The sequence below is a fragment of the Antechinus flavipes genome, chromosome 4 (assembly GCF_016432865.1).
Source record: "Antechinus flavipes isolate AdamAnt ecotype Samford, QLD, Australia chromosome 4, AdamAnt_v2, whole genome shotgun sequence".
In the NCBI taxonomy this organism is placed as follows: Eukaryota; Metazoa; Chordata; class Mammalia; order Dasyuromorphia; family Dasyuridae; genus Antechinus; species Antechinus flavipes.
The window spans coordinates 183,399,700-183,423,136 of NC_067401.1; the positions used below are offsets into that span (position 1 = coordinate 183,399,700).

Here is a 23,437-nt window from a genome sequence, read left to right on the forward strand (position 1 = left end):
GAGGCTATAAAACTAGGTCTCTATAAAACTAGGTTTCTTATAGCTAGGCATTTGTAGCATCTCACAGATCTGACAGTTGATTCTCAAGTAACCCTTTCTATTATGACTTTACAGGCACAGGCTGAAAATGCAAGCAATTTGGTATTCCAAGATCATAGTTTCTGAGTACACCAGGGATGAAGAAATACTGTACTAGTGGTTAATAATCTTCATTGGCAAACCAGGCACAGTGTATATTAGAGAAGGAAAAAATAGCTACACCAATTTTTTTTAGGTCTGTGTGATTCTATTTGAGAGGAAAAAGAGGAAGAACCATAGAGTTTAGACAGAATTTAGTTGAATATCTTGGAAAGTCCAATCAGAGAATCAGGAAGGAATGGTTTCATAAGTGCCTTACCCAGTAATATACAATGTTAGTATTTGGAAAAGGGAAGGCTTAACCCTGGTGTTCCCAACTCTTAGACCAGTTCTAGGTAGTGAAGTAGTTAGAGAATTGAACTTTGAATCAGCCAATTTGAATTAAAATATGATCTTAGATATATACCTCTGAGTCTCAGTTTCCTTATCCACAAAATAGTGTTAATATCTTCTCTGTCTACTAAACAGAGTTAACTCATGAAATATACATATGAAAGGGCTTTATAAATTGTAATATATTATATAAATAAGATTTTTTCACTCAATTTTATTGCAACTATAGAAATGTCTCTGAATGTTCCTAATCGTTTCCATGGATGTTGGATGATCTGTCAAGAAGGAAAGAACCTGAATACATTCAAAAAGCTACAGGCCACATATCAACAGCAGCTCCTAAAGCAGAGAGAACTGACACCTGATGCAGAGAATACTGACTCTAAGATCTGGAAAGAGTCAATCAAGACAACAAGCTTAATTTCAAAGTAAGTGGATATGATATAGTGGAAAGAATACTGAGTTTGCATTCAGGAGACTGGAATTCATATTCAGCTCCTTCCTTTGTTGGCCAAGTGACTTTAGACAAATCATGTCTTGTCTCCATGTCTATATATCTCTTCCAGCTCTCAATGCTATGAGATTCTTTCTGGGTTTTTATGACATGAACTTCCCTTGAATCTCCTCTGGCTATTCTTCAGTCTTCTTTGCTGGGAACATAGTCCATGGCCTGCCCCCTAACTATGGAAGTACAAGGCTTCATTCTTGTTTCTTTCCTCTCTCCCTATATCCATTCTCTCAATAATCTCATCAGCCCTTGAGAGGTTTAATTATCTTCTATCTCTATGTAAATGATTCTAAGATCTATATATGTAGGTTCTGTTCTAGACACTCTTCTGAATTCCTATCCCACATCTAGACATGCATTTCTTACTAAAACTCAACATATACAAAATAGAACTCATCTTTTCTCCCCAAACTATACCTTTTTCTAACTTCTCTGTTGACAATATGATCATTCTTTCAGGTATCTAGCTTCACAACTCTGGTATTATTTTATATGCCATCTCTCTCCCTCATCCCCATGTATCAGTTGTCATTTTTGCTGGTTTTTTTTTTTCTTTTTGCTGAGGCAATTGAGGTTGACTTGCCCAGAGTCACACAGCCAGGAAGTGTTTAAAGTCTGAAGTCAGATTTGAACTCAAGTCTTCCTGACTTCTGGGCTGGTGCTCTATCTACTGTGCTATCTAGCTGCCCCAGTTGTCATTTTTTCTTACATCCACCTCTACATTTTTCAGATTCATCTGCTACTTTCCAATCACATGGCCATGTTCTAATTAAGGTTCACATCTCTTATCACTGGAGCAATTTCAATAGTGTCTTAATTGGTCTCCTCCCTCCCTCCCCCTAGGTTTTTCTCTTTCTAATAGATGTCCATGACTTCACTAAAAGCATTCATTCAAAAATGACTCATTAAATATCTTCTATGTTCAATGTGCTATGTGCTTTGGCAAAGGAGTGAAAATAAAGAAAGCTTTTAAATATTTTGGAAGCTGAAACAATTCTGATACCTGCCTCCAAGCCCATGACAATGGAAAATATGATCTCATATACAGAAAGTCAATCCCCCCCAATAGTTCAAGATAGTCAAGTGTTTGGCATTATGGAGACATATAGATGATGTAGGAAGTTAAGCTAATACTATCTTAAAAATTGTGTTCTCTATTGACAGTTCTATTCTTTATTTTATGACTGGGAGGAGGAGGGGGAGAAAAATCTAGGAATCTAGGTTCTCAAAGGCTTTATCAGTGAAGTGCAAACTCTTGTTGGGCAGTTCTAAACTGAAAAACATTCTAGAATGGACCTCAAAAGAGTGACAAAACATTGAGTGACTTCACTTCTCAAAGGCTATCTTCTAAGTTAGATTAGAAGTTTTGCAATATATGCTGCCTGCCTTCTGTGGAGCTTTTTCCCTCAATAATTTCCTCTATATTTCTCATTTGCAAACTTCCCTTATCCATTAGCTACTTATACATACATACCTAGCTCTTGCTCTTATGTAAAAAGTCTTAAATATCTTTCCTTTAAGTTACCATTTTACAGCTTTTAAAAAAAATATTCAAATACACAGAATTATCTATACTCATTGCATCTACTTTCTTACCACACATTCTTCTCCATCCCTTGAAATATCAATGCCAAAATATTCAATATTTTGAAATAACATATAGACCCAAACAAGAAATATTTTTTATTTATTTAGACTCAACTTAATTTAACAAATTTTGATTGAACTCCTACTATGTGCTAGATAATGTACATAGAAAGACAGCTGAGTAAAATATAATCCATCATGGAGCTTCTAGTAATATTAAGTTCTGAGATAGTAATCTTCAATGTACTAGAAAATTAATTTTAGTACTACTAAGATTTAGGGAAAATCTCCTACATCTGGGACTTAGATGATCCTTTTAGCCCAGAGGTTTTCCCAATCCCATAATCAATGAAGACCCCTTCTTACTTCAGGTAACTTTTCTTATCCTGTGGTTTCATTTCATAGATAATAATTTGGAATTCTGCCATCATCTACCAGGAGAATATGCCATTGACTTCCAACTCAAACTTGGAGAAATTCCTTGAGGCCATTCCAACTCATTCCTGTTAAGAATGATCTTGGTAAGGACTTCAAAGAATCTCATTTGACAATAGAGCTTCCTTGTTCATCAAGGAATAACTTTCCCCTGCTTTGCCAGCATTTTTGACTACTGATCTTTACTCCACTATGAGTTTGTCTACCCTGTGAACTGCTACTCCTATACCTGTCCCATACTTCTGACTCAATCTATTAGAATCATTGCCCATTTAATTACCTTGGTTTCTACTTTTATTTACCAATTCTTGTCCTTTGGCACTATGCACTGGCTAAATTATGTCTACTGAATGAGCTTTAGATTTAAATAGATGTAAACACAACTGAGCAAAGATTGTTATCCTTTGCAGTATTCTTTTTTTTCTTTTTTTCCCCCTTTTCTTAACTAGCCTTAATAACTGAATGGCTGCTTGCCTCAGTAAACTGAAACCTGTTGAAGACCTTAGCTTAAAAAAGCCAGGGTCTCCTACTGCATCCAGAACCATCTCCAGTTAACTCCACTGATCTGATCAATATCTGGTCACTGGACCCGAGGAGAAAGTGAGGCTGATGACCTTGCATAGCCCTCCCTCACTTAAATCCAATTCACTTACATGTCATAGCATTTCCTCCCTTCAAGTGTGAAGAACAAGCAACAATAAGTCTTGGTATGAGGAATTAGGAGCTGATACCAATAAGGTAGGTAGCCCTAAGCTGCTTCTGATTAATTGCATCATAGATTACTCTAATTCTATCACACATTAAACAGTGCAAGCTATGAGCATCATGGACAATGGTGGATTCTCCCATTATATTATAATGATGAACCAAGCAAAAGAATCTCAGATTCCCAAACCACAGGGATCAAACGTCCTAATATACATTAACCAATATACCCTTGTTCTGTTTTATTTGGTTCCCCTAAAAACCTTTAAGAATCAGTGATTTTTTAAAAGAATTTTTATTGATACTTCTTCTTTTAACATTATAGCTATTTCTGGGTATTCTCTTGTCACAAAGAAAACAATTGAATAGAAACTGAGGGTGACACTACCTGACAACATATGTAACCTTTGATATTATCTGAAATTTCTGCTAAGAGACAGAAGTTCCTTATCTTTGGGAGCACATTACTTTTTACAATGATTCAGAATCCAGTCTCTCTTGAATGTTCTTTTCATTTTTATTGTATCTATTATTCTTTTGGTTCTGCATATTTCACTCTGTACTGCCTTGTACAAATCTTCCCATGTTCCTCTGAATTCCTCATATTCAACATTTCTTCCTACACAATAATTCCATTAATTCATATGCCACAGTTTGTTCAGCCAAACATTTCTCTGACCACTTGCCTTCTCCTGTGCTAGGTGCAGTTTGTCCCCTGAAAGAAGGTGGCAAACAGACTGGGTGTTAAAATCTGTCCTCAAGCAAATTTCTGTCTGTCTCAGCACATGGCAGCATCAACCTTTTATTTGCAATGTGAAGAACCTTTGGTGCAAAGAGAAATACCTCCCCTTTTACCTCAGGCCTTCCATCTGTTACTATATCTGTCCCTTAAAGGAAGAAAGAGAGTTAGTAGGGACAGGACTTCTCTCTCACATTGTTTAGTTCAATTTTAATCTCCTCCTATACTTTTCTCTTGCCTAATCTTCAGCCTAATCATCTGAGTGTGTCCCTCCTATTTCATAATGTACTTGCAGTTCCTTCTCCTTGAGAGGAGTAGTGTCCTCTATTCAAAGATAAATACTCTCACATTGGTCATATAGTTTTCCCATTCCAGTGATTCTAAACCTCTATAGATAAACCCACGCACCATTCTTTTCCTTCATTTGCTTGATTTCTTATTCCCATTCCCTTCAAACCTCCTATACCAAAGTTTCAACCAAATAGCACTCAGCCATTCCACTGTACCTTCCCTTCATCGGGACAACAAACTTCCCTTCATCCTAAATCTTTTATTCTTCCATTCCTTCCATCTACTGGCAGTTCTGAAACCTGGCTTCCTTCAGATGACACAGCTTCCTAGCCACTAGCACTTGCTGTACCTTCAAACATTCTGCTCCATTATGGTGGAGGAATTGGAATACTCTTTGCCTCCACATTGCCACTTTCAGGTTTTCACTCTGCCTCTATTACCAATAATCTCTTTTTCTTTGAGTTTTGCACCTACTACCTAATTATAATCTTGTTAGTCACTTGTCTACAAACTCTCCCACTCCAACCCCTTCCTTACTCAATCCAAATTGGATACTTGGTTTACTATTTTTCTCTCCTCCCCAACTCCTGTTCTCATACTAGAGGATTTCAACATATATACATACATACATATATATATATATATATATATATATATATATATATATATATATATATATATATATATATATACATATATATATTGCATAGAGAGATATTCCCTTCTCATTTCTCTACACCAATTCAATTCTACACTGTTCTTCTGTCTTGAATCCCTACTCCCTTACTATTTTGCTGATAATGCCCTGCCAAGCCACAGCCTTGGATCATTTCTATTCATTTGCTGACTTTGCTCCTGGAAAAAACAAAACAAAACCCTTTCATTTGATCCTTTCATTGCCAAGAACTATCATCCTATATCTCTTCTGCCTTTTATAGTTAAATTCCTAAAGGCCTACAATAGGAGCTTCTACTTTAACTTTTTCTACTCTCTTCTTAATACCTTACAATTTCTAACCTATAATTCCACTGAAACTGCTCTCTCCAAAGTTACTAAAGATCCCTTAGTTGCCAAATCAATCTTCATTCGCTTTGATCTTTCTGCAGTTTTAACATATTTTTCTCCTTGATACACTCTTTTTTTGGGACCTACTCTCCTATTTTTCCTTCTATCTAACCACTGTTTTTCAGTCTTTTTTGCTGAGTCCTCATTTAGATCATGCACTCTAATTCCAATAGTTTTCTATCAAAGGCTTTCTTCTTTCTCTATGCAACTTCATTTGGTAATCTCACTATCTTCTATAGATTTAATTACTATCCATATACTTATGATTCACTAATCTTGCCCAATCTCTCCCAGTCTCTCTTTTGACCTTCAGTGTCATATCTCCAATTGCTTTTTAGACACCTTGAACCATAGATATGTTAGACTAAATATTTGACTACAATTAAGAACTTGCTATCTTTTCCCCAAAAATTTCCCCCTCCTACTTTCCAGTTACTATAGAAGCAACACCATCCTCCCAGTCCCTCAGACTCACAATCCTAGGAGTCATCCAAGATTTCTCACTAACCTCCTTGCCTCCAATATCCCATTTACTACAAGGCCTGTTAATTTCACCTTTGCAACATCTCTCAACTACATTCCTTTCTCTCTAACATTGTCGTCACTTATAGGACAGGTCCTCATATCTGAATTATTGAATTAAGTCTGCTGGTGAGTCTCCCTACCTCAAGACTCTTCCCACTCCAATTCATCCTCTGATTCAACTACCAAATACCCTATATTAGATTTAAAAACTCCTTGAAGGCAGAGGTTGGGTCTTAATTGTCTATCTATGTTCCTTGCCCCCCCATGTTTTGTTATGGTAAGAGTTTAATAAGTTATTGCATGATTATCCAGAATGAATGGATTATCAAGAAAAATATACACTTATTAAATGGTCACTATGTACAAAGAACTAAGCATATATTAAGCAACTATTATATCTAAGAAATTGGATTAGATACAAGTCATACAAGAATAAGTTTGATCACCTTATTGATAGTTTCATGTGGACTCATACCCCAATTGTGATTCTTATTTTATTGTAAACTGTATTCTATCTCTAAATCTGTGATTCTATAATTTCTGATTGGATGGGCACATTTACTTTGCTTAAAAGGCTGGGACCGTGCCAGTCCATAATCAGAACATGCATTTTTTGGAAGGAGTTGCCCAGAGACATAGAGCTCCTAGTTGTAAACCCAGATTTTCAGTCCTCTATTACAATGCTCTTACATATATTGGAATGTATTAAATGAGATATTCTTGCTTCTTTCTTTCTCCCTACCCCCCAGGATCAGAGCTTCTGACCTGCAGGTCCTTCATCATCTCACCCATACATTTCACATTCTCAGTCTTAACTTCTGACCTGGCTTCAAGAAAGCAGCACAACCTCAGCAGTATAATAATGGGTTTAGAAGAGTAGAACAAGGGTTAGTGCCAAGATTTGAAAATAAAAATGTTCCTTAATCCTCCAAATTTCTCTAAGTGGTCTTACTGACTTTTCAGTTGCCACCTCACTGTGACTTTTCCATGGATCTCAAGGTTAATTCCATCTACAGAAGTGAGACAGCATTTCTCTTCCAATAGTGTGCTAGACTCTAGAATTCTAAGATAAAATAAGATCTGGTCAATATAGAGAGAAAGATAGATAGAGAGATAGATAGAGAGATAGAGAGATCTAGATCTATGTCTATATCTCTATCTCCATCTCTATCTATCTATCTATCTATCCATTCTCTATCTATCTATAGAAAGAGAAAGTGAGAGAGAGATTAATCTATAAGTACTAAGAATGAAGCAAGGTTTAATAGTAAGAATACTAGATGATGTATTAGAGAACCTGGGTTCAAATCCTAACTATGAAAAAAACACCTCTCTAAATTAGATGATGGATGATCTCTCCATTCTAATTCCAAATTCTATGTTTGGCTAAAAGAAATCAATGATCTAACAGGTTCTCTTTTCCTGTCTTTTAGTGAGGAGGTCATTGGAGCAGCAAGTAAAAATGTGAGTAAGACTCTCTTATCCTATTTAACTTTTATCTAACCAAGTTCAGAAATACCAAATGAAATAGAACAGTCATTATGTGATAATCTTCCCATTTAGAAGGGATAGATTTTAAGGACAAACTCTAGAACATTTGCCTTCCACTTTTGAGTACCATGTTGATTCTTTTGATTACATCTAGGGAGAATGCTTTACCTTAATCATTTTGTGCTTGATCAGTTGTTTTGTTTTGTTAGACAATCGGGATTAAGTGACTTTTGCCCAGGATCATACAGCTAGTAAGTATGAAGTGTTTGAGATGGAATTTGAATTAAGTCCTCCTAACTCCAGGACCAGTGCTCTATCCAATGCCCAGTTTTAACATTAAAAACAAACCCTTCTTACATACAGATATTATTGGCAACTATAAACACTTCTATTCTCAAGATTTATATAGGGCTTTAATCATGTGGATTATTTGATTTGATCCATAAATCAAAAATGTGAGAAGTAATGTATTGTTATGCTCATTATTCAGATGAAGAGGCTGGAACTCAGACAGGTTAAGAAACATCTCCAAGATCACACAGTTAGATTGAACATTCCTATTAATATATGCTCATACATATATACATATATAGATATGCATATATCATATATATATATATACAAACATATATATTTGTATCTCTCTATATAAATAGGTAATCACACTCTGTATGATAGTGCATGTATATAAGTATGCTTATATGTATATGTATGTACATTTATATGCATATACACATTTAGTAAACTACTGAATGAAATAATACTATGTCCCTTTTTCTGGAATTGTTCTAGTTCCAGACTAGAACTGTTCCAAACTATAGCAAATAGTGGGAGTAGTCCTAAATTTGGAATCAAAGTACCAGGTTTCAATCTGTGACACTGCTACTTAATAACTATGATTTTCTGAAGCCACTTCACTAAGCCTGTTTCCTTGCCTTTAAACAGAAAATAATAATTCTGCTCTGAATATATACTATCTCCCAGAGTTGTTGGGGAAAAAAAGGTATTTTGTAAAACTTAAAGAAATAAAATTTATTATTATTATTATTACAGTAGTAGATACTAATACCACTTGTTTTTCATATCTATTAATTAGTTTTCCTAATAAGTAAGGAGTGTCTGTGTAACCTTGGCATAACGGTGAAGAGTAGAGTGTAATTATGTTTGAAGAGTTGTGAGAAGGAATTAGAATGGCACTAGGGGGCAGCAGAACCCAATTCAGGAAACACAATCTGAAACAGAATCCCAATGGGCACATTTTTTAAGGACTTTGTTTAGCCTAATATTAGAAAAGTATATATATAAAGGGGGTTAACCTGACTATTACATCCTATTTAATATTTTTTCTGCTAACAAATAACTGCAGTAATCACTGTTCCTTGTGTCTGTAATCAGAACACTGCAAATTTTTTATGTAAACCACAAACATTTATTTACACTTGACTTTAGAGTGAAGTTAGGAAACCTTGGTTTGAATTCCACTTTCATCTTTCAATTTCTTTATCACCAGATTCTTAATATTATTTTTAAGTCTCAGTTATTTCATATCTAAAATAAGAGGATTGGACTGGTTATTATATATGATACCTCAGGTTCATTCCAGTTCTAAAATCCTATAATCTTAGCTTGGAATATATGACTTTGGTATATTTGATTGAAAGTTGTAGAGTAAGACCCAAGAGAGTTGTCAGCCTTTAAAAGAAGAAATACCATAGTTCTTGGAACATAAGAAAATTTATTTCTTTGTTGAATTGCTCGATTCTTTTTCAGTAAACTAAAAACATGTTGGTTAAGCCCTAATTTTTTTTTTTTTTTTTGAAAATAACCATTCATTCATTCAACAACATTCATCAACTACTGTGTGCCAAATACTATTCCAGGCACTGGACATAGAAACACAAAACATTCCTTGCCCTCAAGAAGTTTACCCTGTAATGTTAGAGAAACTGAGGCAGGAGAGAGATTAGAGAGTTTTTAATACTTTATTAATGGGAGAGTAAGATTGACTGGACAGGACTCTCGTCTCAAATTGTCCAGACAGACAGAGATAAAGATATACTGAGACCAAGGAATTCATGTTGGTACCAGGTCTGGAGGAGACTATCATCTCAAAGAATCCAGCGTCCAGCATCCACAGCCAGCTGCCATTCTCCAGCCATGAATGGAGAATCTCTAACCTTTATATACCTTTTAGAGACAAAGAAGAGGGAAAAAGAGCGGGAAAAGCCCAGCTGGAAAAGACTATGAATCAAAAAGGAACCCAGAGATAAAGATGTCAGTGAAATATCTTGGAATATTTTAAGGGATGTTGTAAATTTCTCAAGGACAGAAGATAATCAGGAAGTCTACTCTCTTGTTTATCTTACTTGGGCTAACAATTTATATCCTTAGACTAATTGGTCCTCAGCCTTCATGGACCAGAGGGAGATTTACAGCTTAGGGGAGTAATTAGGAAGACTGAGACAAGGGAAACTTGTACAAGGAAACTGAGTCAGGACAGTTAAAGAAAACTGTGGCATAACATTCCACACTCTCTTTCCTAAATATTCAAACCTTTGAATCTTAGCATCTTCCTCTAGATACCCAGGAGGTCTTTGACCCACCTTATGTAAAGCAAATGGGCCAAAATAAAACTAGAAAAATGTAAGGACTCGTATGGCAAGAGCAAGTCTCTCCCTGATAACCCCAGAGTTTACAGCTGTACAAAGGCTCCCTTGTTGCAAGCATGTCAGGTCCTCTACAGTTCTGGAGCACCATCTCAGCCAGAGAATCCAGTTTGAGATGGACAGTTAGATCTGTGGTCATTTGTGCACTTAACTGTCTCTGCTTACAAAGCAGCAGGACCAAAAGCTCAAACCCATTCAGAGGGGCAGATCTCTCCAGGGGAGAAGGGTGAGGTTGTAGTAGCTCCACCCGTACCCGCCCAGAGAAACAGACAGGGCTGCTATTAGAATATAGATTTCTGAGCAGATTATGCACAGTTAGACCATCAAGGCAGGCAAACTCCAAACTTTTTAGGTGCCTCATGCCAAACTTCAAGGTCCTTTGAAATGCTGAAATACTTAATGAACTGGGGTTACAGGAATGGAAAAATAGATCAGAGAGATTGCCAGTCCCAGGACAGGTGTCTGATTTCTAAAACTTTTCTAAAAAAATAATCCCCAAAACTGAGTCTGCCAGTGCACTTTTAACAAAATAAGGGATTCTAAAACTAAAGCATCCAAATTCAATCTGAACTAGTGAGACAGGGGGTGGGGCAGAAATGCCTAAGACAAAATAGGAGCTAGGGGTTCCCATTCTTTTTAGTATTTTGAAAAAAATATACCAGTTTCCCCAATGTTCTATCTCTTCCCCCCCCCCCTTTTTTTTTCGGAAAGGAATTATCAAATGACCATTGCCCATATAAATCCCAAGAGTGAATCAAAATCCCTATACATAACAGACTAGTACAGTAGCATTTCCTAAATCCCTCAAACATAACAGCAACAGTTACACAGTGTTAACAAATCCCATCCCAAATCTTAAGCACACAGTAATAGATGATCCAGGCAAGGTTTAACAGTCAGTCATCAACCATTTCCAAAGTCCCTCATATCAATCCAAACTACACTGGATGCAGGGTCCAGTCCATGGTCTCATGTACAAACAGCTGCTTAGGCTGTGAAGTGATAGGAGGCTCTCATTCCATGCAGAGTGGGTGTGTGCCGTGGTGACAATCAAAGCTGATCAAAGCTGATCCAGGTTCCAGAAGCAAACCAATATCTGTAATTTGACCAAAATCTAGAGCAAAAACACAGATCTAGCAAATAAAGATTAGATCAGTCTCAGATAGAAAGACATAGTTCACCAGACTGCTGCAAAATATGAGGAGGCCAAAATAAATTGGCCAGCAGTTTCCTATGTGAAGAGATGAATTTGCTTTACAGCACAGGCAAATGGGTGCAGTCCCAAGTTGTAATATCAGTGAGGTCTCACAGACCCCTGTTAATTGTCCTCTTATTATGTAGAAACCTTAAAGGAAAAAAACACAAATATCCAGTAACAGACAGATGACCAGGCGAAATACTCAGTTGCCAAGATACAATGACTACATATGACCAGAATGAAAATAGCAAGTCATAACATAATTGAATTGCATTAACAGTTTCTATTGACCATTGCTCTGATCAGAGAGATCAGTTACAGAAGGAAAAATGCAAGAACATAACTATAACATAATAAACAGTTGAGTTTTAACAGCTTATCAATCAATTGTCCCAGTAACTGTCAGAGGGTGGAGCCTTAAAACTCCTAATAGCATTAACTAATTAACTCTAAGCCCAAAAATTTTACTTCCAATAACAGATGTCATTAATCAAATTTCTGATAACTCTTAAACAATTATTTAACCTAACCTTATAGTAATAACAGAAAGTAATTTCGTCTCAATAAGTTCACAACTTAGAACAATTATCATATCTGGGTAGATGTTACATAAGTGAACATTATACATACAAATCATTTTGCTTTTAAAATACCCAATACATAGAAAAATATCCCAAACTACATATTGTCCATAACAGAAACATCTTCAAAAGGACAAAGAAAAAACTATTATGTTCAGAGGCCCTTTAAATAACCTCAGGATGACCCAATATAATCAATTTAAACTTATACAAAAGACCCAATTCCACATAAAAGAATTCAAGAAGGTTTTTTTTAACATAGCAATTAAACTTTTAGAAATATTCGTACCAACATATGGATCACATTTATGACCATATCTCTTAACCAAGAAAACCTTTATGTATCAAAAAAAAACCCTAAATATTCAATCAATTAACCTAAAAATAAGCATGCCCTTAAAAAAATCAAAGTTTGCTGAACTGGCTGTAATCAGATAAGAAAAAAACGGCAGTAACACACTCTAGAGGGGTGAGGGGAGGAGAGGATTCCACATGGGCACCCTTCCCCCACTCCTGCCCCCTAGAAAAAAATTTCCCTCAGGTTCCCCACTCGATTTTCTACATGGGGATCCTTTTCAAGATTTAGCCCATCAGTTTCCCAACATCAGGTTTCTTCCCAAATCTATCCATTTCCAACTTTCTCTTTCCCCCTGGCTACATATTTGAACAATCTCCTTAAAGAACTTTCCTATCAGATGCTCCTGATGCTACTGTAAAGTAGCAGAAGACAGTGGGGGTGGGTGGCTCCTTCCCCCACCTCTTCACCTACTCCCAAAAGTCTTTCACCTTCCTAAAACCATGCAAACCTCTAATTTCCCTACAAATCAGTCCTTCCTAAATCACCTGCATTCCTCTTACATTTTCCCTTCAAAAACCTGTAAGATTCACTCTATAATGAATAGCCCAAACCTCCAAAAACCCACACATGTCCAGCAGAGCTGGTTTTAAAGTATAACTTATGTTAACAAATAACTCAATATATTTCAGAAGGTAACAAACTGAATCAAACTAATACAGCTATTTTTAAAAGTTTTTTTCTTTTTTTCTACCACATTTCTTCTAACAGCTATTAGCATCTTATCTCCAGAGCTTTTTATTGCCCAGACCAGGCTAAGCTTGAATTTTATTGCTCTTTACTCTAGTAGGCTTTGTTTTGAGGGGAAAAAAAAACCTTTTCTGTCCGTTTAAAATAGCTAAATTCCATGTACTTACAAAATTAGTACAACAGGTTAAAAGTTTTAAAATCACAAGCAAATTTTCAAACAACCAATTCCCAAATTTCTTAATCATTGTTCTTAAACTTAACAAAGCTTTTAAATAAGCAAAAACAGACTAGGGGCTGTTTCCAGGACCTCCACCCCCAAAGAGAAGTTTGTTGAATTCCCTTTTCCCATTTCAGTATCCAAAGGGGTTTCTGTTACCCCTTTCCAAACTAATTTAGTGCTTTTTTCTCTTCACAGAGAATGCCTAGATATTCCATTCAAACGTCTTTCCTTTAAATGTTAGCACACTGGTCTTCTATATACATATTTTAATTTTCTGAATTTTCAAATCCCTTTCAATCTATTTTTTTTCATTTCCTTTTTTTTTTCTTTCTTCCTTTCTCTCCCTTTTCTCCCTTTGTCTCACAGGCTGCTGCAGTCAGCCAGAGACAGAGAGAGGGAGAGAGAAAGATTTTTCAAACTTCTTGATATTCTCTAAACCTGCAACACAGAGGCTGAATCCTTATCTCTTACAAGCTTGCTACCTTTTAACACAGACACACACAGACAAACATGGAGCTCCATTTAAAAAATTTTTCCAACCAATAAAACAGACAAATCACACAGAACATAGAACACACATCACACAGACCACACAGTTACAACATTAAACAAACATATAACACATAACATACCCAGAGGATATTTTCCAGCGTCCCAGAAAATACCCGTCTCAGAATTTTTTAAACCCGTCGGTATTTATTCTGAGACTACAGGTTGCTAGCAACAGACCAGACCAGAACCAGAACCAGAACCAGATGGTACCCCAAAAGGTACCCAGACAGACTTACTCTCCCAAATGCCGAATCGATTCCGTTGTCCACTGTAGGCTGGACTGAGACTGAAGAACTGCTTCCTTTTCTATCCAGAGTGCTGATCTTTCCCAAGGAACAGACCCAGGTACTGAGCCCAGGCCTAGGTGGAGACGGAGAGGTCTCTAATCTCTAATCCAGTTCTCAGTTTCTATTATCTCAGTGGAACCTCCAAAATGTAATGCCAGAGAAACTGAGGCAGGAGAGAGATTAGAGAGTTTTTAATATTTTATTAATGGGAGAGTAAGATTGACTGGACAGGACTCTCGTCTCAAATTGTCCAGCCAGACAGAGATAAAGATATACTGGGACCAAGGAATTCATGTTGGTCCCAGGTCTGGAGGAGACTATCATCTCAAAGAATCCAGCGTCCAGCATCCACAGCCAGCTGCCATTCTCCAGCCATGAATGGAGAACCTCTAACCTTTATATACCTTTTAGAGACAAAGAAGAGGGAAAAAGAGCGGGAAAAGCCCAGCTGGAAAAGACTATGAATCAAAAAGGAACCCAGAGATAAAGATGTCAGTGAAATATCTTGGAATATTTTAAGGGATGTTGTAAATTTCTCAAGGACAGAAGATAATCAGGAAGTCTACTCTCTTGTTTATCTTACTTGGGCTAACAATTTATATCCTTAGACTAATTGGTCCTCAGCCTTCATGGACCAGAGGGAGATTTACAGCTTAGGGGAGTAATTAGGAAGGCTGAGACAAGGGAAACTTGTACAAGGAAACTGAGTCAGGACAGTTAAAGAAAACTGTGGCATATCAACCCTTTATTGGAGATTAACAATATGTACACAGAGAAATACAAAATATGTACATTGTACTTCAATTAGTTAACAAACATTTGCAAGCAGCTATACTATAAGAAATATTGAAGAAAAGTAGTGTCTGGATCTCTGGAATTAGAAGGATAGTGTAACAAATATTAAGCATTCACTTTGTGTAGAGTACTGTGGTAGACTCTGGAGAAGAAAAAAAATTAGCTAAAATTCTGTGCCTAAATGAAGAAAAAAAACTATCACTCTTTGCAGATGATGATAAGATGGTATACTTAGAGAATCAGCTAAAAAACTTTAACAGAGTTTATTTAATAAAATAAATCCACATAAATCAGTATATATGTTACCAATAAAGCTCAGCAGCAAAAAATAGAAAGAGAAATTCTATTTAAAATAACTGTAAATAACATAAAATATTTGGGAATCTATCTGCCAAGACAAACCCAGGAATTGTAAGAATACTATTACTTTTCACAAATAAAGTCACATTTAAACAACTGGAAAAATATTAATTGCTCATAATAGACCAAGCTAATATAATAAGGTGACAATTTTACCTAAATTAATTTACTTATTCAGTACCAGTATATGGTTGAGACATAAAGGGTGATAGCATAAGCAAATAAAGAGAGAAAGAAATAATTTACCTATCATGGAGAAGGAAAGAATTTATAACCAAATAAGAGAGAGAGAGCAGTACCAGATATAAAATAGATGTTTGATTAGATTAAAATATAAATGTTTTTCACAAATAAAACCAACGCAACCAAGAGTAGAATGAAAGCAGAAAGCTGGGAATCAATTATGGAGCCTCATTTCTCAAATATATAGAGAATGGAGTCAAATGTATAAGAATACACATCATTTCCTCATTGATAAATGCTCAAAGGATGTGAACAAGCAGTTTTCAGATAAAGAAAGCAAAGCTTTCTATAATCATATGAAAAATATTCTAAACTGTTATTGATTAGAGAAATATACATTTAAAAACTCTGAGATACCACCTCACACCTATCAGACTGGGTAATACAACAGAAAAAAAAATAATAAATGTTGGAGGGGATGTGGAAAAATTGGGACACTAATGCATTAGCAATGGAACTATGCTCATGGGACTATAAAACTGTGCAGAGTCTTTGATCTACATTTGATTTGTATACCAAAGAAATTGTTTTAAAAAGGGCAAAGCTAACGGTATAAAAATATTTGTAGCAGCTCTTTTGTGGTGGTAAAGAATTGGAAATTGGAGAATGGCTGAAAAAGTTGTGGTATATGATTATAATAAAATATTATTGTGTTATAAGACAAACAGGCTGATTTGAGAAAAACTTGGAAAAACTTACACAAATTGATGTAGAGTGAAATGAGTACCACCAGAAAAACATTGTACACAGGATAGCAATATTGTACAATATTAACTGTGAATGACTTAGCTATTCTCAACAATATAATCCAAGACAATTCCAAAGGACTAATGATGAAAAATTATATCCACCTCCAGAGAAAGAACTGATGGAGTCTGAATGCAGATTGAAGCATATTATCATTTACTTTTATTTATTTGTTTTTTTTTTTTTGGTTTGTTTATTCATTCATAATAAGACTGATATGGAAATATTTTATGTGATTGCAAATATATAATCTTTATCAAATTACTTATGATCTTGAGGGGGAGAAAATTTGAAATTCAGACTTTTTTTAAAAAATGTTAAAAATTGTCTTTACATGTAATTGGGAAAAATAAAATATGATTTTAAAAAGTCTAAAATTCTGTACCTACTTTCATGCAATTTAGCATCTATTTATTATAGATTGACTTTTAATTTATATTTCAAGATCGATGCAATCCATGAGATGACAATAATAGCTTGGGGGTGGGGGGTGCATAATCTATGCATAATCCAGGGATTCGCTAGAGCTCCATTAGAGGAGCTTTTAAACTATTTGTAGTTATTCATGACCTTTGGACACTTTAGTTATTTTTTTCATCTATTAAGAAGAGAAATAGGCCCTAGTTCTTCTGTATCTTAATATAAATATGGACTATACTATGAGTAACATGTAATTATTTTTACCTAGCTTTCTCCTGATGAGAAGAGGAGAAATTTGTCAGCACATGATTTGGTGAGATTCGGTTCCAGGACCCTAGTGGGGGCTAGGATAGCAAGGTGAGTGGATTTATAGTAATAAAATAATTGAGAAGTATCCCATGATAAGACCTACAGTTCTGAACAAATTTCCCCATGAAAATTATGTTTAGTGCAAATTTGTTCCATTTTGCACTACCAGACCTTGTCAGTTCTTTTTTATTCATTTATTCATTCATTTTATTGAGGATATGTTGCTTTTTATTGAACAAAGCATTTTGGTTTGAATATGTAACACTTGGGCTCTCCTGTAGACATGAGCCCCCTAGAAAGCTACCCTAAGCTCATAGAATTCTGTAGATTAGTGTCCACCCAAAACTATAGTTTGTGAGGCCCCACTGATATATGTACTTTTATGAATCAGCCAGAGCACACATTAATTCAAAACAAAAGCCATGAACAGTATAACAAATAAAGTGACAAAAAAAGGTCCTCCTATGCAAACATGGTATATAAATTTTTTATTTATGTAATAAAATAAACATTTCTATGACATAATATAATAAGATGAGTGCATATAAAATTGCAAATCTTTACATACAACTTGCTACCCTTTTAAAATATCTAACAAAGTTGTCATGTAAATTTCCTTTTTTCCTTCCCTTCCCCCCCTTCCTCCCTAGAGATGGCTGCCAATAGACATAAATAGGGGTGTGTGTGTGTGTGTGTGTGTGTGTGTGTGTGTGTGTGTAAATTACATATCTCTATATATATAGATATGTGTGTGTGAAATTATTCTATATATACTTCTATTTATTTCCTCTAGATGTAGTATCTTTATATTCTTTATAATTAATTTAGGTATTTATAATGGTCAAAATTACTTATTCTCTCAAAGTTGTTCTTAAAACAATATTACTGTTAACTGTTTTGATTCTGCTCATTTTATTCTTCATTATTTTGTGCAAGTCTTTCCATGTTTTTCTAAGATTATTGGGCTCATCACTTCTTATAATACAGTAGTACTCCAATCCAATCATATACCACAATTTATTCAGCCATTTTCTAGTTGATGGGCATTCCTGCAACTTCCAGTTCTTTTCCATATTACAAACATTTTAGAACATATAGCTACTTTTCCTTTTTCTCTAATCTTTGGAAAAGAACTTAGTAGTAGTATTTCTGGATCTAGGGGGGATATAAAGTTTAATAATTCTTTGAGCATATTCCAGATTGCTCTCCAAAATGGCTGGATCATTCACAATTCTAACAGCAATTAATTAGTTTTTCCACATTCCCTTCAACCTTAATTGCTTTTCCTTTCAATCATTTTAGCTAACCTGTAAGGTGTAAAATTTTGTCTCAAGGTTGTTTTAATTTGAATTTCTCTAATCAATAATGATTTGGAGTATTTTTTTCAGATGACTATAAATTGTTTTGATGTCTTCATTGGAAAACTGCCTATTCATATCCTTTGACCATTTATCAGTTGGAGAATGGGTGTATTCTTTCCCACAGATTATCATACTACCACTGAGGTAGGGCTCAGATACAGAGAACATTTGTGAACAAGGGAACCTGAAGTTAAGGGTTGAATGCCAGACACTTATGTGGCCAGAATACATTTAAGTGGGCACCCATATGTGATTGTGGTGCATGTGTAGTCAGCACAACTCATATCTCTAATGCTACAGAATGGTTGTTGTCTTCTGGTAATTTCATAACCCTGTTCTCTGTTAGGCATCAAATTGAGTGCCATCTCTATTTTCCTTTGCATTTTCTCTACTTATTTGGGATCTGCTTGGGATTTTCTGCTTCCATCTGCTAGGTCTCAATTACTTAAATGCTTCAGATACATTTCTCTGCTACCATATACTGGGGTTAGTGGTTAACAAGAGTAGAGGATGTATGTTTGTATTGCCAGTGTAATCCCATGGTCTTTCTAGATGTGTCTAGCAGTGGGGAATGATTAACTATTTCTAGAGTCTCCCCCTTTCTTTAGGGAAGATTTTGATAACTACCAGGAGGGGAATAGGATATTAGGATCATAAGACTGGACACTGCTGTACTTTCCTAAAAATTGATAGTCTAGAGCAGGAGTGGGGAAACGTCCAGGACCATATAAGGCCCATGAAACCACAGGCAATGATGAGCTGAAAGCTAGATACAACAACTTCCCTTTGCATGGGTTCTATTAATTGATAATTTTGTAATGCCTGTGAAAGATGTTATAAATTTCCAAATGACCTTTGGCAGAAAAAAAGTTCCCCATCCCTGTTCTAGAGGAAATAATTTTTAGAATCAAATTGGGCCAATAGCAAACAGAAATCCAAATAGTTATCGAGTTGAGACAATACCAGGCAATGCCAGTTGGGATAATTTGATCGAGACGCTAGCGCCTCTACATATCCTCCAGGAACAATTTCCAGAAGAAAATCTATTTCCCTTCACATACTCTTTAGAAGCTGCAAGCAGAAAACTAAGCATTTGAGTAATTATTCTCTACCAGTAAAAGAAGCATCTTATGCAAATTACCTTGGTGCTGGCACTTAAGAATATAGGCTAGAGCTATATACTACTATAGCCAGTCAAGCAGCAAGCCAAAGCTAGTAGATGCCTCCAAGGTCTATTGTTTGGACTGACTTATTTCTCTGAACCTCCAAGGTCTACAGCTGGACTCTTCTCTGAATTTGGGGCAAATATCCTTTTAAATTCTTATTATACCATATTCCCATCCTTTCAGCATCCTTTCACAATTTTTTAAACGTATGATTTTTTGAAAACATTGTTATACATAACATTGATTGTATCATATAAAATGTATTCTAAATCAATTACTCATCAAAAAGCTTCTTCCCAAAGAATTTAGTTAATTATTATGCGTGTCAAGTATTATTTTTCTATATGTAATCAAGTATTATTATGCTAAACATGAAAAAATTGAGGCTTAGCAAGGTTAAATATCTTCCCAACTTCACATAGCTAATAAATACTGGTGTCAGATATTTTGATTTCAAGTTCAGGGGTCTTTCCACTATGATATGTTAAATTTATACAACTGATATTTTTTATCTAGCACAATAAGATGGGAAGAGATTCATAATACAGATGTGGTTATTTTACTTCTGCTGGTATCATAAACTTGACAAAGATGGCTAGGTGATCACTTAACTATCTCCCCACTTTAAATGGACAAAGCATGTAACTGACTAACATTTTAGAAAGGTCATTTGATAAATTGTTACCTATCCAAGAAGTGAGTGACCAATATGCTGAAGAGACTCAAAAATCATACTATACAAGGGTCATTTGAAAGAATTGTCAGTGTTTATTTCCTAGAAGAACAGATTTAGAAGGAATCATGAAAGTTGACTTCATGTTCTTAGAGCCCTGTCATGTAAAAGGGGGAGCAGACTTATTTTATTTGGGCTTAAAGGGCAAAACTTGGGACAATGTGTAGAACATATTAGCAAGGCATATTCCAGCCTGACATAGAGAAAAGTTTCTTAACAATTAGAGCCATGTAACCACACAATGGGGAGAGGATATAGAGTAGGTATTTCTGTTTTATGTGGGATGTTGGCAAGATTGTGTCTGGTATTCCTTCAAACTCTAAAAATCATTGAGTTAACTCTTAGGTTCAAATATCCCTAATCACTACACTCTTTTCAGATTCATTTTCCTCCTTTGTAAAATGGTAGGGTCAGACCCCATGTTCTCTCAGGGTTTTTCAAGTTCTATTGTTCTATGGCTCTTTGAATGGAAGTCTATAATCACAAAAACTGAAAGCAGAGTGACTGGCAATGTGATTAGGTAGATATCTGATCAAATGGTGTAGATAACTTGGGATTATGTATGGCCACAGAAAGTCTCATTTGATCTTAGATTTAGTCATGGTTACTTGGAAAATACCAGTTTCCATAGAAATGAGACATTATAGTCCTTGTAATTTTTGCCATGTCTCAAGAATATAATATCAGCAGATTTGGGGGTGGAGAGTTGAAATTGTAATGATCTCCAGAATTTAGGTGTTTGTTATGAAATCTATTCTAGTCATAAGGGAAATTTTCCAAGCCTTGAAGAAATCCCTAAAAGGAAAAATCTTTTGTCCCTCCTTTCTCATCTTAATGCAAGGATAATGAATTGAATTTATGCAATTATATGCAAAGGTATGAATTTAACCACTATATTGCTGAGGAGTTGATTTTTGACTCATGACTAAAATATTTCTATGACTCAGAACCATGCCATACAGGATTTATTTGTCTGGCTGCTTGTTGATCTGAAATCTATACTTTAAACTCATTCATGTCTAACATACTTTTGTAGTGTTTGTTTTATAAGTCTTTTTGTGATTTCTTTTGAAAAAATCTAATTTTTCTTGGCTAGATTAAAAGGAAATTTCTCTCCCTTCCATTATACAGTAATAATAAATGGGAGATGTTATGCTGTTATGCTGCTAAGGAATTGAAATGGTAATAATAGCAAGCTTCAAGAGTGGACCTTCAATCACAGACTGATAGAAAGGTCTCATACCAAAATATTCATAATTTCATCAATTAGGCAATGGCTAAATAAAATGTGGTATATGTATTAATAAAATATAGCTATGCTGTAAAAGAAACAGGAAAAATTCAGAGAAGCATGGGAAAGAAATTGCTGAGTAAAGAGAACAAAGAAAACAATAAATACAAAAACTCCAACAATACAGTAGAAAAAATAACAAAGGCCAAAGCTAAATGAGGTATAAATATAAAGACTAAATTTTGTTTTAAGAAAATGAGAAAATGCCCTTCTTCTATTTTGCAGAAGTGGAGACTATGAGTGTAAAACATTACATATGCTGTCAGATTCAGTTCATTTTTTTGGACTATTTTGTTAACTTGATTTTCCTATTTGTTTCTTTGTAGCATGGATAATGAAGCACTATATATATTAAACATATATGCACCAAGTAGTGTAGCATCTAAATTCTTAAAAGAGAAATTAAGAGAGCTGCAAGAAGAAATAGACAGTAAAACTATAATAGTGGGAGATCTTAACCTTGCACTCTCAGAATTAGATAAATCAAACCACAAAATAAATAAGAAAGAAGTCAAAGAGGTAAATAGAATACTAGAAAAGTTACATATGATAGATCTCTGGAGAAAATGTAATGGAGACAGAAAGGAATACACTTTCTTTTCAGCAGTTCATGGAACCTATACAAAAATTGACCATATATTAGGACATAAAAACCTCAAACTCAAATGCAGTAAGGCAGAAATAGTAAATGCATCCTTTTCAGACCACGATGCAATGAAAATTACATTCAACAAAAAACCAGGGGGAAGTAGACCAAAAAATAATTGGAAACTAAATAATCTCATACTAAAGAATGATTGGGTGAAACAGCAAATCATAGACATAATTAATAACTTCACCCAAGAAAACGATAATAATGAGACATCATACCAAAATGTATGGGATGCAGCCAAAGCGGTAATAAGGGGAAATCTCATATCTCTAGAGGCCTATTTGTATAAAATAGAGAAAGAGAAGGTCAATGAATTGGGTTTGCAACTAAAAATGCTAGAAAAGGAACAAATTAAAAACCCCCAGTCAAACACTAAACTTGAAATTCTAAAAATAAAAGGAGAGATCAATAAAATTGAAAGTAAAAAAACTATTGAATTAATTAATAAAACTAAGAGTTGGTTCTATGAAAAAACCAACAAAATAGACAAACCCTTAGTAAATCTGATTTAAAAAAGGAAAGAGGAAAATCAAATTGTTAGTCTTAAAAATGAAAAGGGAGAACTCGCCACTAACGAAGAGGAAATTAGAGCAATAATTAGGAGTTACTTTGCCCAACTTTATGCCAATAAATTCGACAACTTAAATGAAATAGAAAAATACCTCCAAAAATATAGCTTGCCCAAACTAACAGAGGAAGAAGTAAATATCCTAAACAGTCCCATCTCAGAAAAAGAAATAGAATAAACTATCAATCAACTCCCTAAGAAAAAATCCCCAGGACCAGATGGATTTACATGTGAATTCTACCAAACATTTAAAGAACAATTAATTCCAATGCTAAATAAACTATTTGAAAAAATAGGGATTGAAGGAGTCCTACCAAACTCCTTTTATGACACAGACATGGTACTGATACCTAAACCAGGTAGGCTGAAAACAGAGAAAGAAAATTATAGACCAATCTCCCTAATGAATATTGATGCTAAAATCTT

The 23,437-nt window shown here is 35.0% G+C and overlaps 1 protein-coding gene across 3 annotated transcripts in view; it reads left to right on the forward strand.

Moving 5' to 3' along the window:
• Positions 1-23,437, forward strand: part of LOC127560829 (calponin homology domain-containing protein DDB_G0272472-like) — a 101,851-nt gene that overhangs the window by 64,554 nt on the left and 13,860 nt on the right. For 2 of the 3 annotated variants that reach the window (XM_051995703.1, XM_051995704.1), the window contains 3 exons: positions 701-899; positions 7,760-7,790; positions 17,200-17,288. In XM_051995703.1, coding sequence (XP_051851663.1) covers positions 701-899; positions 7,760-7,790; positions 17,200-17,288 — 319 coding nt within the window. Of the gene's footprint in view, positions 1-700; positions 900-2,971; positions 3,072-7,759; positions 7,791-17,199; positions 17,289-23,437 lie in introns of those variants that run through there. The other variant, XM_051995705.1, reaches the window with a different exon arrangement.